The 16,371-nt window shown below is 40.4% G+C and overlaps 1 protein-coding gene across 15 annotated transcripts in view; it reads left to right on the top strand.

Annotated features, from left to right (window-relative positions):
• Positions 1–16,371, top strand: part of HERC3 (HECT and RLD domain containing E3 ubiquitin protein ligase 3) — a 136,024-nt gene that overhangs the window by 50,881 nt on the left and 68,772 nt on the right. For 13 of the 15 annotated variants that reach the window (XR_010322051.1, XM_064285564.1, XM_064285562.1 and 10 more), the window contains 6 exons: positions 5,498–5,657; positions 9,024–9,100; positions 9,939–10,160; positions 11,086–11,177; positions 12,193–12,323; positions 13,341–13,501. Coding sequence is in view for 13 of the 15 variants with exons in the window: in XM_064285564.1 (XP_064141634.1) it covers positions 5,498–5,657; positions 9,024–9,100; positions 9,939–10,160; positions 11,086–11,177; positions 12,193–12,323; positions 13,341–13,501 (843 nt within the window). In the remaining 2 variants the exon portion in view is untranslated. Of the gene's footprint in view, positions 1–5,497; positions 5,658–9,023; positions 9,101–9,938; positions 10,161–11,085; positions 11,178–12,192; positions 12,324–13,340; positions 13,502–14,580; positions 14,777–16,371 lie in introns of all 15 variants that reach the window. The other 2 variants (XR_010322052.1, XM_064285568.1) reach the window with 2 other exon arrangements.

Below are 16,371 nucleotides of genomic sequence, written 5' to 3'. Positions count from 1 at the left end.
TCTGACAGAAATCTCATGATACTGTAAAACTCATCAGGTAGTGCTTTGTTTTTCACCTTGGAGACCTTCCCTCAGCTGTGCACTCTGACCGGCTGCATAGCTGTCCTGGGAATGTTCTTTACCTCTTTCCTGGATCCTGAGTTTTCCTTTATTTTGAAGAAACGCATCTACCAGTAGCTTTTTGAGGAAGGTGACATGAGAGGTAAAATATTTTGAGAGCCTTGTTGTTAGGTGCACTCAAGTGGATTTTGACTGATACTAACCCCATGTGACAGAGTAGAACTGCCCAGTAGGTTTGTTGAGCCTGTAATCTTTCTTTCTTTATAATTTTTTTTTCTTTATTAACTTTTATTGAGCTTCAAGTGAACGTTTACAAATCAAGTCAGACTGTCACATATAAGTTTATATACATCTTACTCCGTACTCCCACTTGCTCTCCCCCTAATGAGTCAGCCCTTCCAGTCTCTCCTTTCGTGACAATTTTGCCAGCCTCCAACTCTCTCTATCCTCCCATCCCCCCTCCAGACAGGAGATGCCAACACAGTCTCAAGTGTCCACCTGATATAATTAGCTCACTCTTCATCAGCATCTCTCTCCTACCCACTGTCCAGTCCCTTTCATGTCTGTTGAGTTGTCTTCAGGGATGGTTCCTGTCCTGTGCCAACAGAAGGTTTGGGGGCCATGACCCCTGGGCTTCCTCTAGTCTCAGTCAGACCATTAAGTCTGGTCTTTTTATGAGAATTTGGGGTCTGCATCCCACTGATCTCCTGCTCCCGCAGGGATTCTCTGTTGTGCTCCCTGTCAGGGCAGTCATCGATTGTGGCCGAGCACCAACTAGTTCTTCTGGTCTCAGGATGATATAGGTCTCTGGTTCATGTGGCCCTTTTGTCTCTTGGACTCTTAGTTGTCGTGTGAACTTGGTGTTCTTCATTTTTTTTTATAATTTTTATTGTGCCTTAAGTGAAAGTTTACAAATCAAGTCAGTCTCTCACATAAAAACTTATATACACCTTGCTAAACCGAAAAAAAAAAAAAAACCCAAACCCAGTGCCGTCAAGTTGATTCCAACTCATAGTGACCCTATAGGACAGAGCAGAACTTCCCCATAGAGTTTCCAAGGAGCGCCTGGTGAATTTGAACTGCCGACCCTTTGGTTCGCAGCTATAATAGCACCTAACCACTATGCCACCAGGGTTTCTGTACACCTTGCTACATACTCCCAATTACCCTCCCCCTAATGAGACCGCCCTCTCTCTCCCTCCACTCTCTCTTTTCGTGTCCATTTCGCCAGCTTGTAATCCCCTCTACCCTCTCATGTCCTCTCCAGGCAGGAGATGCCAACATAGTCTCAAGTGTCCACCTGTTCTAAGAAGCTCACTCCTTACTAGCATCCCTCTCCTACCCATTGTCCAGTCCAGTCCATGTCTGAAGAGTTGGCTTTGGGAATGGTTCCTGTCCTGGGACAACAGAAGGTCTGGGGGCCATGACCACCGGGGTCATTCCAGTCTCAGTCAGGCCATTAAGTCTGGTCTTTTCATGAGAATTTGGGGTCTGCATCCCACTGCTCTCCTGCTCCCTCAGGGGTTCTCTGTTGTGTTCCCTGTCAGGGCAGTCATCGGTTGTAGCCGGACACCATCTAGTTCTTCTGGTCTTAGGCTGATGTAGTCTGTGGTTCATGTGGCCCTTTTTGTCTCTTCGACTCGTAATTACCTTGTGTCCTTGGTGTTCTTCATTCTCCTTTGATCCAGGTGGGTCGAGACCAATTGATGCATCTTAGATGGCTGTTTGCTAGCGTTTAAGACCCCAGACGCCACTCTTCAAAGTGGGATGCAGAACGTTTTCTTAATAGATTTCATTATGCCAATTGACTTAGATGTCCCCTGAAATCATGATCCCCAAACCCCTGCCCCTGCTATACTGTTGAGCCTATAATCTTTACGGGAGCAGATTGCCAGGTCTTTTCTCCTGTGGAGCTGCTGGGTGGGTTTGAACTACCAACCTTTGATTAGCAGCCTAGCATTCAACTGTTACATCACCGGGGTTCCTCTGGAGTGCCTTACATGTCTGAAAATTGTCCTTTTTTTCCTCTCCCCATATTTGATGCATCCAAAACCCAAAAACCCACTGCCGTGGATTCGATTCCGACTCATAGCTACCCTATAGGACAGAGTAGAACTGCCCGATAGAGTTTCCAAGGAGCGCCTGGCAGATTCAAACTGCCAACCTCTTGGTTAGCAGCTGTAGCACTTAACCACTATACCACCAGCATTTCCATTTGATACATAGTTGGCTTGAAATAGATGTCTCAGTTAGAAGTCATTTTCCCTCAGTTTCATGAAAGCGTCGGTCCATTGTCTTCTAGTTTCCAGTGTTGCTTCTGAGAAATCTAGTGTCTTTCTAATCTCTGTTCTGTAGTATATAAAGTTTTTTTCTTTCTTACAAACTTGAGAATCTGTCTTGGTGTTATGAAATTTCAAGATGAAGTGCTCTAAAGTGGGTCTCTTATTATTCATTGTTCTGGGTACTTAATTGGTCTTTTTAGTGTGAAACTCTTGTGCTTCAGTTCTGAAAAATTTCTTGTTTTTCTTTTTTTATGATTTTTCTGCCTTGTGTTTTCCCCATTCTCTGTTTTTGGAAGTCCTGTTTTTCAGATGTTAGACCTCTTTGAATAATCCTCTAATCTCTTATCTTTTCTCTCTGATTTTTTTTTTTTAATTTTTATTGTGCTGTAAGTGGAAGTTTACAAATCCAGTTGGACTCTCATACGAAAATTATAAACACCTTGCTAACTAATTGCTCTCCCCCAATGAGACACAATCCTCCCCTTCACCCTTTCTTTTTGTGTCTATTCCGCCAGCTTTTGACCCCCTCATCTCCCCTTCAGACAGGAGATGCCAACATAGCCTCATGTGTCTACTTGATGCAAGAAGCTCATTCTTTCCCGTAGTCCAGTCCAATCCCTGTCTGAAGAGTTGGCTTTGGGAATGGTTCCTGTCTTGGGCTAACAGAAGGTCTGGGGACCATGACCTCCAGGGTCCTTCTTGTCTCAGCCATACCATTAAGTCTGGTCTTTTACAAGAATTTGGTTTCTGCATCCCACTGCTGTCCTGCTCCCTCAGGGATTCTCTATTGTGTTCCCTGTCAGGGCAGTCATTGGTTGTAGCCAGGCACCATCTAGTTCTTCTGTTCTCAGGCTAATGTAGTCTCTGCTTTATGTGGCTGTTTCTGCCTCTTGGGCTCATAATTACCTCGTGTCCTTGATGTTCTTCATTCTCCTTTGATGCAGGTGGGTTGAGACCAATTGATGCATCTTAGATGGCCACTTGCTAGTGTTTAAGACCCCAGATGCCACTCTCCAAAGTGGGATGCAGAATGTTTTCTTAATAGATTTTATTATGCCAATTGACTTAGATGTCCCCTGAAACCATGGTCCCCAAACCCCTGCCCCTGCTATGCTGGCCTTCAAAGTATTTAGTTTATTCAGGAAACCTTTTTGCTTATGGTTTAGTCCAGTTGTGCTGACCTCCACTGTATTGTGTGTTGTCTTTCCCTTCACCTAAAAAGTACCTATCTACTACCTAATTAGTGAAAACCCTCTCCCTTCCTCCCTACCCCCTCTTGTAAGCATCAAAGAATATTCTCTTCTCTGTTCCTATAAGAATATTATCTTCTCGTATTCCTATAACTGTGGTCTTATACAATATTTGTCCTTTTGCAACTGACTAATTTTACGTAGCATAATGCCTTCCAGATTCCTCCATGTTATGAAATGTTTCAGGGATTCATCATTGTTCTTTATCGATGTGTAATATTCCATTGTGGGACTATGCCATAATTTATTTATCCATTCATCCGTTGATGGGCACCTTGGTTGCTTCCATCTTTTTGCTATTGTACACAGTGCTGCAGTGAACATGGGTGTGCATGTATCTGTTCATGTAAAGGCTCTTATTTCTCTAGGATATATTCCGAGGAGTGTGATTGCTGGATCATATGGTAGTTCTATTTCTAGTCTTTTAAGGAAGCACCAAATCGATTTCCAAAGTGGTTGTACCATTCTACATTCCCACCAGCAGTGTTTAAGTGTTTCAGTCTCTCCACAACCTCTCCAACATTTATTATTTTGTGTTTTTTGGATTAATGCCAGACTTGTTGGAGTGAGATGGAATCTCATTGTAGTTTTGATTTGCATTTCTCTAATGGCTGATGATTGTGGGCATTTCCTCATGTATCTATTAGCTATCTGAATATCTTCTTTAGTGAAGTGTCTGTTCATATCCTTTGCCCATTTTTTAATTGGGTTATTTGTCTTTTTGTAGTTGAGTTTTGCAGTATCATGTAGATTTTAGAGATCAGACGCTGGTCGGAAATGTCATAGCTGAAAACTTTTTCCCAGTCTGTAGGTAATCTTTTTACTCTTTTGGTGAAGTCTTTGGATGAGCATAGGTGTTTGATTTTTAGGAGCTCCCAGTTATCTGGTTTCTTCTTTGTCTTTTTGTTCTGTTTTCCAGAACATTTCTTCTACTCTAACTTCCCATTCTGCTTTTGAAGGTTTTTTTTTTTTTTTTTTTTAATTTACACTGCTGCACTTTGATTTCCAACATATTTTTGTTTGCTTGTTTTTTTGACTGTTGAATGCTCCTTTTCTATAGCACCTTCTTAGTTCATGAATTGAAATACCTTCTCTTATTTCTCTAAAGATTTTTTTTTTAAAAATCTTTGTTTCCTGTATGATCTGTTTCTTCAGAGTTCATTTTCTTCTGTTTATTTTGCTCTTTGTCTTTTATGTTAAAGTTTTTCTTTACATATATAGTGATCCTTGGCAGGCCTTTTATATTTAAGACTGAGTCACTAAAATCTGAATGGGGCTCTCTCTGTTTGTGAAAAAGACTTGTCGTCTGGTGGGAAACGGGGCATTTCATTGAGGAGACTCACAAATGTCAGTGTATCTTTGGGTCTTTTCTCTTGGGCCAATTTTCCCAGAGAGAAATCTTCCTATCTTCTGCTCTATGTGTGTAAGACTGACACAGTGTTTTGGAACTGATTGAGGTAAAGTGTGTGTGTGTGTGTGTGTGTGTGTGTGTGTGTGTTTAGAGGTATTTCATTGTTTGTAGGCAGAATTGCAGAATTTCACTCAGTCTCAATGCTTTTAGTAATTTGCCTTACTCCACTCTCACTTGGACCTCTCTGGTTCAACATCTCTAAATAGTAAACCTTTGGGTTTCTCCCGGGATTGCAGAGGGCCAAGCACATGGCTATACTGGTTGAGGGAGCACCTGGAATGTGTGTGCTAGTATAGACGTGTGCTACTCAGTGAAGCTTGGATCGAAATTGATAGCTTCTGAAATATATAAAATTTATAATCTCTATAGATTTTTTTTTTTTTTTTTGCTCTATATAAAAACCAAGCTGCCTGGGAAGACAATTCTATGTAAGAGTAGCACCATGCCTGTTTTCTGGACTGTACATTTTCCTCCTTTGGTTTGATCTCTTGCAGAGCAAATTGGAGCTTTGGCAGATCAGCATATTGTCCATGTGGCATGTGGCGAGTCCCACAGTCTGGCCCTCAGTGACCGGGGCCAGCTTTTTTCTTGGGGTGCAGGGAGCGATGGACAGCTAGGACTCATGACTACTGAGGACTCCGTGGCAGTACCCAGGTAAGAATTCACAGAGGGGAAAATCTGGGTTTTCAAATGTCAGCAATTGTTCTGAATATTATTTCTTGCTCTTGCTCTGTTAAACTCCTTGTTTTTGTTCTCTTTTCTTCATTTAATTCCTATTTTCTTTGTGCCACTTCTGTGCCTAATACTATTGAAGCACTTGACACAGACATTGTAATTATTTACACAACTGTCTGTTTCCTGTTCAAAAACATGAGTTTTTTGGGAACTGTACTTTATTTGTTCTGGTAGCCTGGTTGCTAGCAGAGTGCCTGGCACATAAGAAACAGTAAATGTTTGACTAAGAAAGGCATCCCTGCACATGTTAGGTTTATTAACCTGCCACTTAAAACCTCAAGTCTGAATCAATTACTCAATTAAGTACTTTAAAATAGAATCACAAGGCCAGCCTGTTACTCTGATAATAGGGGAAATTATCTGAAGCATTACCAACAGCTAAATAGCAAGTATGCATAGGTTCTTTAACACAAAAATACTAATATAATGGTTTCGAGTCTCTTAAATACTTATTTACTGACTTCTAAATCTTACATGATTTAACTAAATATTTAACAGATGTTCACTGCAAAGAAAACAATTATGTCATCATCTAAAATATTGAAGTGATTTTCAGGTGGAATTTTGGAGGGTGGCTTCTCAGATTGTTGAGAATTCTTGATCATCAAAGAGACCACTGGTTTATTTACTTCATTTAATTCCTGTTTCTTTATTTTACCCTACACTGCATATCCCTATTATAGTACTTGTCACATTCTTTGTAATTATGTAATGTCTGTTTTTTGTACAAAGCTGTGAGCTGTTGATGGCAGGAGAGCTAGATTATTCATTTTAGCTTCACCATAGCAAACGGTGCTCAGCACATACATTATTCAGTACAAGTTGGTTTAATAAATGGCCTCTCCTCCTCGGCCCAACTATCACTCCCTTTAAAAGACAGCACATTCTTCTTCTTCTTCTTCTTCCTTTTTGCCCTTCTTAGATTTTTGTCTCTTTAATCAAAAGCTTTTTTAAGGAAAAGGGGAACGTGGAGGTAAGGGTGATTTGATTCACTTCCTGATTTAGAACAGGTAATGTCTTAGATTTGTTCCTTCCAAAAATTAAATTTTGGGGGAGAGGGAGAGTGGCAGTAAGAAAAAAGGATGCTGTGTTTTAACGACATTGTGTATAATTTTAGGGAAAAGATTTATAACATTGATGACAAAAACATTTCGCTTGTTGATGACCCAAAATTCAGGTCAAAGTTTTTGATGACATTTCATTTCTAAAAATGAAGTGTATTCTGTGTTATAACAGCAATTTAATTTTTATTCGTCATGTATAAATTATGGATGATATCCAAGGCTTGGATTTGTGTACTAATTTAAATAAATCCACTAATTGATGTCTAAGTATTGTGGAAAGTAACACAGCTTTGAAGTCAAATATCCTCAGATTCTAGTTCTGGCTTTATTACTCATTAGGTGAGTGACCTTGGGCAAATCGTTTAACCCCTCTAAGCCTCAGTTTCCTAACTTAAAAATGGGGTTTTATATTGTATTATTGGGAGGATAGAGTGAGCTAAGTGCGTGAAACACAGCATATACTTGCACTAAAGACGTTCTCTCCTCAAGGTATAATTTTCCTGTTACTTGTCTGTCCTTTGATCTGCTTTCTTTCTGTAACTGTGATTGTGAAGGTTGTGACAAGGGTAATGGTGACCCACAAACAGAGCATTGCGGGGAACTGGAGTGGAAGCGGGCCAGGAAAAAAGGCTGCTGCTGTAGAGTGACTCCTGAAACACTGGCCTCCCAGGCAATAATGCATTTTCCAATTAAAAAAAAAATTGGGGGGCTCTACAAGCTATTGATACACACAATGGATGAATGTCCCGGGAATTATTATCCCAAAAGGCTACCTACTCTATGATTCCATTTCTATAACGTTTTTTGAAATGATAAGATTTTAGAAATGGAGGCCAGGTTAGTGGTTGCCAGGTATTAGGGCTAGGAGAGGAGAGAAAACAAGGGAGGTGGCTGTGGTTTATAAAAGCACAACTTGAGCAATGTTTGTGGTGTTGGAACCCTTTAGTATCTTCATTGTGGTAGTGGATACGTGAACCTTCACAGGTGATAAAATTGTATAGAACTGAATGTACTTACGCTCAAATGAATACAAATAAAATGGGAAATCTGAATAGGTTTGGTGGGCTGTATCAATGTCAGTATCCTGGTTATGATATTATACTATTGTTTTGTAAAATGTTAATCCTTTGGGGATCTGGACAAAGTGTATACAGGATCTCTCTATTATTTCTCACGAGTACATGGAATTCTGCAACTATCTCATTTAAGAAGTTAGTTGGGCTCTGTTTGGTATTAAAATGCATATGTAAACTCTTTCAACTTTTTTGTATCTGAGAAGATAAAACATTAACGAAAGTGTTATCTACCTGTTACTCTAATAATCCTTGCCCCCCACTGGACATCTGTCCTCCAAAATGTCCCTATTTTGATGGGGTGTCCATCTGACTCCTTTGTTCCCGTGGCATATTCTTAATGAAGATGAACATGACAACTTGTAAATTCCTGTTAAAATAGAGAGCAGGAGATACTCTCAGGCTGCCCGGCTCTGTTGGACAGCTCCTAGCATGTTACATGGATTTTCTTATTTAACTCTCACAGGTTCTCTTCTTATCTGTATGTTTCACACGGAAAGAGTGAGATTCAAAAAGAAATCATATGCTCCTCCTCTTTATAATCCTAAGGAATCGGGGTTTGGGCAGCATTGCCCTTATTTTGAAAGCCATTTAAACACCTGGCATATTCTTAGGGCTCTACTGTAGCTTACTCCATTTGTCCCTGAATTGAAGATGACAAGGTGGGAAGTAACATAAGATGGTAGTAATGGGTTGAAGTATGTAAGATTGTGTTGTTGTTGTTGTTAGGTTGCACTGGGTCAATTTCAGCCCATAGTTACCCTATAGGTTACAGTAGAACTGCCTTATAAGGTTTCCTAGGCTGAACTCCTTATGGAAGTAGATTGCTAGGTCTTTTCTCCTGTAGATCCACTAGAGGGCTCGAACCCCTGACCTTTCTATTAGCAGCCAGGCACTTAATCATTGTGGTGAAAATACTTTTAGAAAGGGGTGATGTCTTTTAGGAAAGATGATGTTATTTGTTACAACTGTTTTATTTAGCTGGGAGTATTTCTGATAGTTGTACTTGAGTATGAATATTCTTTTTAAGGAGAAAACCTTTTCCGTTTTAGGTTAATACAAAAATGTTCTTTTTAAGGAGAAAACCTTTTCTCTTTTAGGTTAATACAAAAATGTTCTTTTTAAGGAGAAAACCTTTTCTGTTTTAGGTTAATACAAAAGCTGAACCAGCAGACAATATTACAAGTTTCCTGTGGCAACTGGCATTGCTTGGCTCTTGCAGCTGGTAATGTTACATTAAATGTGTGCTAATGTTGTGTTAAGTTTGACAGCATTTCTCTTTGTATTTTTGTGTGTTGTTATCTAACTGGAAACCTTTACCTGGTTAGGGGCTGTGCGCTTCTGTTGGCCCGTGGCAGTTCTCAGGCAGCCCGGGGCATAGCTAGGTTGGGTGATGAAGGAAGTGGTTATACTGTTGTTCCGTTCTAACCTCTCACCCAAGGGAAGATGAATAGAGGCAGGACCTTACATAGGTGTTCTTGAGTCTATGGAAGATTGGGTTTTTTTAGCTACATCCCACTATCAAGCTGTATTTAACCTTTAAGCTCCCCCCAAAATAGAAAAGGAGCTATAGAAACCTAAGCCAGCAAATAGTACAGTACTTTATGTTAGAACAAATTCGGGGGAAGTCTGCACTTATATACTGTGTCAGATGCTCTGCAGTGTGCTCCAGGTCTTCACAGCTGAACCTCCTGAACTCCTGATCTTCATGGTTTTGGTGTGGTCAGAACAAGTTCAGCTTAGTGAATCCGAGCCTAGTATTGGCCTGTTCAAAACTAAATTGACTTAAACGTTTAATATTTTCTTTGCATAAACATTAATAGCCTTTGAAAGGGCAGTAAGACACAGCTTATGTCTCTGTTGTCCTGACAAGTAGGAGTTTTGATTTTGGCCATCGTACAGCATGAAGTGTCTCTGTTTCCTTGCTCTGAGGTGGGGCTCAGGGGGCGTGGGGCAACTAACAAATGACCCTACTGGGCAGCTGTATTGTTCTAACTAGATTATTTATGTGGATGGGATTTGTGCCAGTTCTGGTAATACCAGTTATCCTATTCTTATTTCAGATGGGCAGTTCTTCACATGGGGAAAGAACAGCCATGGTCAGCTGGGCCTGGGGAAGGAGTTCCCCTCCCAAGCCAGCCCGCAGAGGGTGAGGTCCCTGGAGGGGATCCCACTGGCCCAGGTGACTGCAGGAGGGGCTCACAGCTTTGCCCTGTCTCTCTCAGGAGCTGTTTTTGGCTGGGGGATGAATAATGCAGGGCAGCTAGGACTCAGTGATGAAAAAGGTAGGTGAATTCTTCGTATGTACCTCTTTGGTTTAAAAGCGCGTTCATTTGTTTAGCACATGTTTACTGAGTATCTATGCCAACCCTGTGTTAGGTACCGAGGGCGTAGCAGTGCACAGAACAGATAATATCCTTGGCTTTGTGGAGATTATATTCTAGTGGGCGGAGGAAAACAACAAACAAATATGTAGCATGTCAGAGGGTTTAAGAATAAAGCTTCCTGTTTTACGTGAGGCAGTTAAGGAGGGCCTTTTCTGATAAAAAAGATGTTTGAGCAGAGACCTGTAGGAAGTCAGGTAGGAAATGAGCCATGTCGATATCTGGGGGAAAAATGTTCCAGTCAAAGGGACCAGGATGTGCAAAGACTGCTGCAGGAAGTGGGGTGCTCAGGAGAGGAGTCAGCAAGGGGAAGAATAGCAGCACTGGGGGTCAGAGGGGCAGTGCGGGCCCAATATGGAGGGCCCTCTAGGCAAGTTACATTACTGGTTCGAGCTTCTTCTGTCAGTGAGAAGGAGAGATGCTGAAGGTTATGAGGAGAGGAGTGACCCACGTTTGGAGGTAGTGAGAGAGAGTAAAGTCAGATTCTGAATGTATCTGAAAGATGGAGCCAACTGGATTTGCTCATTGTTGAAGTAAAGAGAGGAAGAGTTGAAAGAATGAAGTTGATGTTTGTTAAAATGGGAAAATGTTGTTTGTGATGAAAGAGCAGAGTTGGAAGGTGTAAGGAAACCATGAGTTGGGTGTTAGATATACTAAATTTAAGATGTCTGTTAAACATTCAAATGGAGATGCAGGCCAGAATTTGAATATGTGAGTCAGGAATCCAAAATGGTCCTCCTCCCCAAAACTAAGATGGCTGGGTAATTCTGTCTCAAAGGCAGATGGTATTGACATTCTGACATTTTATTTATTTGTCTTATTCTAGATCGAGAGTCTCCTTGTCACGTGAAGCTCTTACGAACGCAGAAAGTGGTCTATATTAGTTGTGGGGAGGAACACACAGCAGTCCTCACAAAAGTAAGGGGCTCAGGATTCTCTGATTTGTTCTGTAGTGCTTTGGTGCTGGGTGTGAGACGGACGATTATCATTGCTTCATTATTTTCGATAGCATCTTTTAGAAAGAGTTGTGCTGGTGTTTATTAAAGTATTGTGTACAATACCTTAGCTTGATTGTTTTCCATAGGATTAGGAAAAGACTGGTTTTTTATGTGCTTGTGTTTACCTCTTTGGTAATATCTTGTAGATTCTCATAGTAACATTTAAAAATAATTCAATGTAAGTTATCTTTATATAGCATATAAAACATCATTCTATGTTAATTTAAATAGATAAAAAAGAGATGGCAGTATAATTGATGTTTTATAAATATCAACTTCTAAATATAGTTATATCTGAACAGAATGAAAATGTATTTTTGTAGTGAATGCTATTATAACCAAACCAAACTCATTGCCACTGAGTCAGTTCTGACTCACAGAGACCATATAGGACAAAGTAGAACTGCCCCACAGTGTTTCCAAGGAGTGGCTGGTGGATTCAAATTGCCGACCTTTTGGTTAGCAGCCAAGCTCTTAACCACTGTGCCACCAGGACTCCAAATACTGCTATAGAGTCACTTTAATAAAATGTCTACGGCTGTGTGTAAAAAAAAAAGTTGTATTTACCAAGGAATTTGGAATTTGTGAAATACATTGTGCAAAAACCATCTCATTTCATCTATCTCCTTGTTTCTCTCTCTCTCTTTTGCCTCTTAACACATCATTGTACTTTCAAACAATTTTTAAAATTTACAGATGGAACACATTTTCTTGAATAGTGTATCTTTGTTCCATAAAGATACAGTCTTAAATTCCTTTTTTATTACTCTTCTATTCAGCAAGTGTTCCAGAGAAGTGATTTGAGCTAAGTATCAGGTGAGCATAGTGAACTTGGACAGACCATTGTGATGTGAATTCTGTATACAGAAGGTTTTAGAGAAGTAAGTTCAAACTCAGAGATGCAGCAAACTCATGTGGTGTTTGTTCTTTGTTAGAATGGAGGTGTGTTTACCTTTGGTGCTGGTTCCTGCGGGCAACTTGGACATGACTCCATGAATGATGAGGTTAATCCAAGAAGAGTTCTAGAGCTGATGGGCAGTGAAGTAACTCAGATCGCTTGTGGCAGGTGAGTGCTTCTAAGAGTTTCCTGGTATCTACTATGACCCAGAAATAGATCTTGTCTTTGTAGTGATAGAGAATGTGGTTAGACCTGTTGTTGTGTGCCACTGAATTGATCCCGACTGATAGTGACCCTATAGGACAGAGTAGAACTGCTCCGTAGTGTTTCCAGGCTGTAATCTTTATGGAAACAGATTGCCATGTCTTTCTGCCATTGAGTAGCTGTTGGGTTTGAACTGCTGACCTTTCAGTTAGCACTCGAGTGATTAACCACTGTGCCACTGGGGTTCCTTAACCACCATCATTTTAAAGAAATCTTAGCCGCATGCACAACACCTATGTTTAAAGTTTGGAGAAAATCAAATCTGAGTAGGGTGTGGCATGGAAGGGTTTTAGATAAACCAAGCAGCATGAGGACATTAGGCTTCTTTTGGGATGGAGGATAACAGGATACGGAGAGGTAAAGAAAGGAAAACAAGAGCACCCCAAAGAACTTCTTGGAAATTTTGCCTGAGTCTACCCTGTTTCTCTCCACTCATTCCAAAGGCCAAAGGCAGCCGATCATTCAGCTGTTTCCAAGTCCCACTGTCCTACCCTCTGCCTAGCAGATAGTGTCGTGGAGAGCTAGCCACTGGAAGAGGAGATGGCCAACTCACCTACACTGTCCTACCCACTGCCTAGCGGATAGTGTCGTGGAGAGCTAGCCACTGGAAGAGAAGATAGCCAATTCACCTACACTGTCCTACCCACTGCCTAGCGGATAGTGTCGTGGAGAGCTAGCCACTGGAAGAGGAGATGGCCAACTCACCTACACTGTCCTACCCACTGCCTAGCGGATAGTGTCGTGGAGAGCTAGCCACTGGAAGAGGAGTTAGCCAATTCACCTGTAAAACTGGGGGAGGCCTTACCAGCACACACCTAAGAATTACTGTGCTCATGTGTAGAAACTAAAAGCCAGAGCCTGAGTGTAGATCCAGATTGGTAAAAACTGTGCTGACAAGTTAACTAAATTGTTTTTCCTCAGACAACACACGCTAGCCTTTGTGCCTTCTTCTGGACTCATCTATGCGTTTGGTTGTGGAGCAAGAGGTCAATTAGGAACTGGACACACTTGTAACGTTAAGTGCCCGTCTCCTGTGAAGGGGTACTGGGCTGCCCATAGTGGCCAGCTTTCAGCCAGAGCTGGTAAGAGGATTTTCATTGGAACTTAATGGTATTTATGATAAAACAACTGTTTATTATTCACCCTTGAGGCCTTTTGCAGGCAATGAATATGAGATATTTTTTTAAACATCAATCAATAAATATTTAATGAAGCTCTATAATTAAGATCCTAGAGGATAAGTAAAGCAGAAAGTATTATTTTGGCTCCCAGTTATCTTGGTAGTACTATATAAAATGTATTTATTATTATTTAACTTATTATTATAAATAATTATTGAATGCTTAATTAAGTTCCATTACTATGCTAAGCTATCACAATGACCTTAAGAACTAGTGGTTTTTATCCCTCTGTTAGAGATGAGGAAACTGAGTGCTAAAAAGGTTAAGAACTTGACCAAGATCACACACAACTCTTGGAGGTAGGATTTGAACCCAGGTCTGCCTCATTCTAAAGCTCATGCTCTTAATGCTTGTGCTATGCTACCTGCAGTTGGCCGTTACTGTTCTGGTCATAACATGATGTGATTTTTTTTTTTAAGCCATTTTTTTTCTTCTCAAAAAAATTGTTAAATAGCAGTGTCCATTTCATTAGAAATCAAAGAAAGGCTGACATGTTGGGTTACTGCCTCATCTTGAGGCATTAATCCTAGAGTCTGAAGTGGGGCTGGAGAATCGTTAAGAAGAATTGTGATTTAATGATTAATTTTTATCTTGAAGTCTTTAAAGTGATATACTTATGACCTGATCAGACTTTTTTTTTTTTTTTAAACAATAGCAATCATACGGTCCCTACTGGATTAGACAAAGCTTACGGACAGGGACTGAGTCTTTTCTTCTTTAGCATATAGCACAGAGCCTGGTACAAACTCGTAATTCAATAAATAGTTATGGGATGAATACATGAGCATCTAAAGACGCAGTGGAACTTACAGTATAAAATAAACATGGTTTTGTTACGGTGATTTTCCTAAAAACAAAACATGGCTTGGTCTTCTTCTCTGTGTTTTGTAAATTTCATTTTCTCCAAAGCATTTTAGTCACACTGAAAATATGTGTATTTAAGAAATATGTGTTATTGTTGGGTCATTTCCAACCCATAGCAATCCTGTGTACAACACAACGAAACACTGCCTGGTCCTGCGCCATCCTCACAATCATTGCTACGTTTGAGCCCATTGTTGCATCCCTGTGTCAGTCTGTCTCATTGAGGGTCTTCCTCATTTTTGATGACTCTCTACTAAGCATGATATCCTTCTCCAGGGTCTCTTCCAGTCTCTTCTGATAACACGACCCAAAGTAAGTGAAATGAAGTCTCACCAACCTTTCTTCCAAAGAGCATTCTGACAGTTCTTCTTCCAAGATGATTTGTTCATTTTTCTGGCAATCCATGGCATATTCAGTATTCTTTGCCATCACCATAATTCAAAGGCATCAATTTTTCTTCAGTCTTTCTTATTCATTGTCCTGCTTTCATATGCATATGAAGTGATTGAAAATACCATGGCTTGGGTCAAGCGCACCTTAGTCGTCAAAGTGACATCTTTGCTTTTTAACACTTTAAAGAGGTCTTTCGCAGCAGATTTGCCCAATGCAATACGTTATTTGGTTTCTTGACTGCTGCTTCCATGGGTGTTGATAGTGGATCTAATCTTTTCCCTGTTTATCATCATGTTGCTTATTGGTACAGTTGTGAGGACTTTGTTTTCTTTATGTTCAGGTGTAATCAATACTGAAGGTGGTAGTCATTGATCTTCGTCATAAGTGCTTTAAGTCCTCTTTATTTTCAGCAAGCAAGGTTTTGTCATCTGCGTATCACAGGTTCTTAATGAGTCTTCCTCTAATCCTGATATGGCATTCTTCTTCGTATAATTCAGCATCTCGGATTATTTGTTCAACATACAGATTGAGTATAGTGAAAGGATACAACCCTGACACACACCTTCCCTGACTTTAAATCACACAGTATCCTTTTGTTCTGTTCTAACAACTGCATCTTGGTCTGTGTACAGGTTTCGCATGAGCACTATTAAAAAAAAAAAAAAGTGTCCTGGAATTCCCATTCTTTACAATGTTATCCCTAATTTGTTATGGTCCACACATTCGAATACCTTTGCATAGTCAATAAAACACAGGTAAACATCTTTTTGATATTCTCGGCTTTCAGGCAGCATCCATCTGACATCAGCTATTACACCTTATTCCATGTCCTTTTCTGAATCCAGCTTGAATTTCTGGCAGTTTCAATACCAGATGTTGATGTACTGCGGCAACGTTTATGAATATTCTTAAGCAAAATTTTACTTGCATGTGATTTAATAGGAACCCTGGTGGCGCAATGGTTAAGTGCTTGGCTGCTATCCAAAAGGTCTGCAGTTCAAACCCACCAGCCCACTCCACAGGAGAAAGGTGTAGGAATCTGCTTCTGTAAAGATTTACAGCCTTGGAAACCCTATGGAGCAGTTCTGTTCTGTCCTATAGGGTTGGTATGAGTTGGAATCTACACTGTGACAGTGGTTTTTTTTGTGTGTGTGTGTGTGATATTAATGATGCTGTTCAATAATTTACACATTCTGCTGGATCACTTTTCTTTGGAATGGGTGCAAATATGGATCTCTTCTGGTCACTTGGCCAAGTAGCTGCCTTCCAAATTTCTTGGCATAGAGAAGTGAGCACTCTCAGTGTTGCATCCATTTGTTGAAACATTTCAATTGGTACTCCATCAATTCCTGGAGACTTGCTTTTTTTCCAGTGCATTCAGTGCAGCTTGGACTACTTTCTTCAGTAACACTGGTTCTTCATCATATGCTACCTCCTGAAATGGTTGAACGTTGACTGATTATTTTTGGTATAGTGACTGTGTGTATTCCTTCCATCTTCTTTTGATGCTTCCT

Source organism: Loxodonta africana, chromosome 5, assembly GCF_030014295.1.
Source record: "Loxodonta africana isolate mLoxAfr1 chromosome 5, mLoxAfr1.hap2, whole genome shotgun sequence".
Lineage (NCBI taxonomy): Eukaryota > Metazoa > Chordata > Mammalia > Proboscidea > Elephantidae > Loxodonta > Loxodonta africana.
This window is presented reverse-complemented; position numbering and strand designations above follow the sequence as displayed.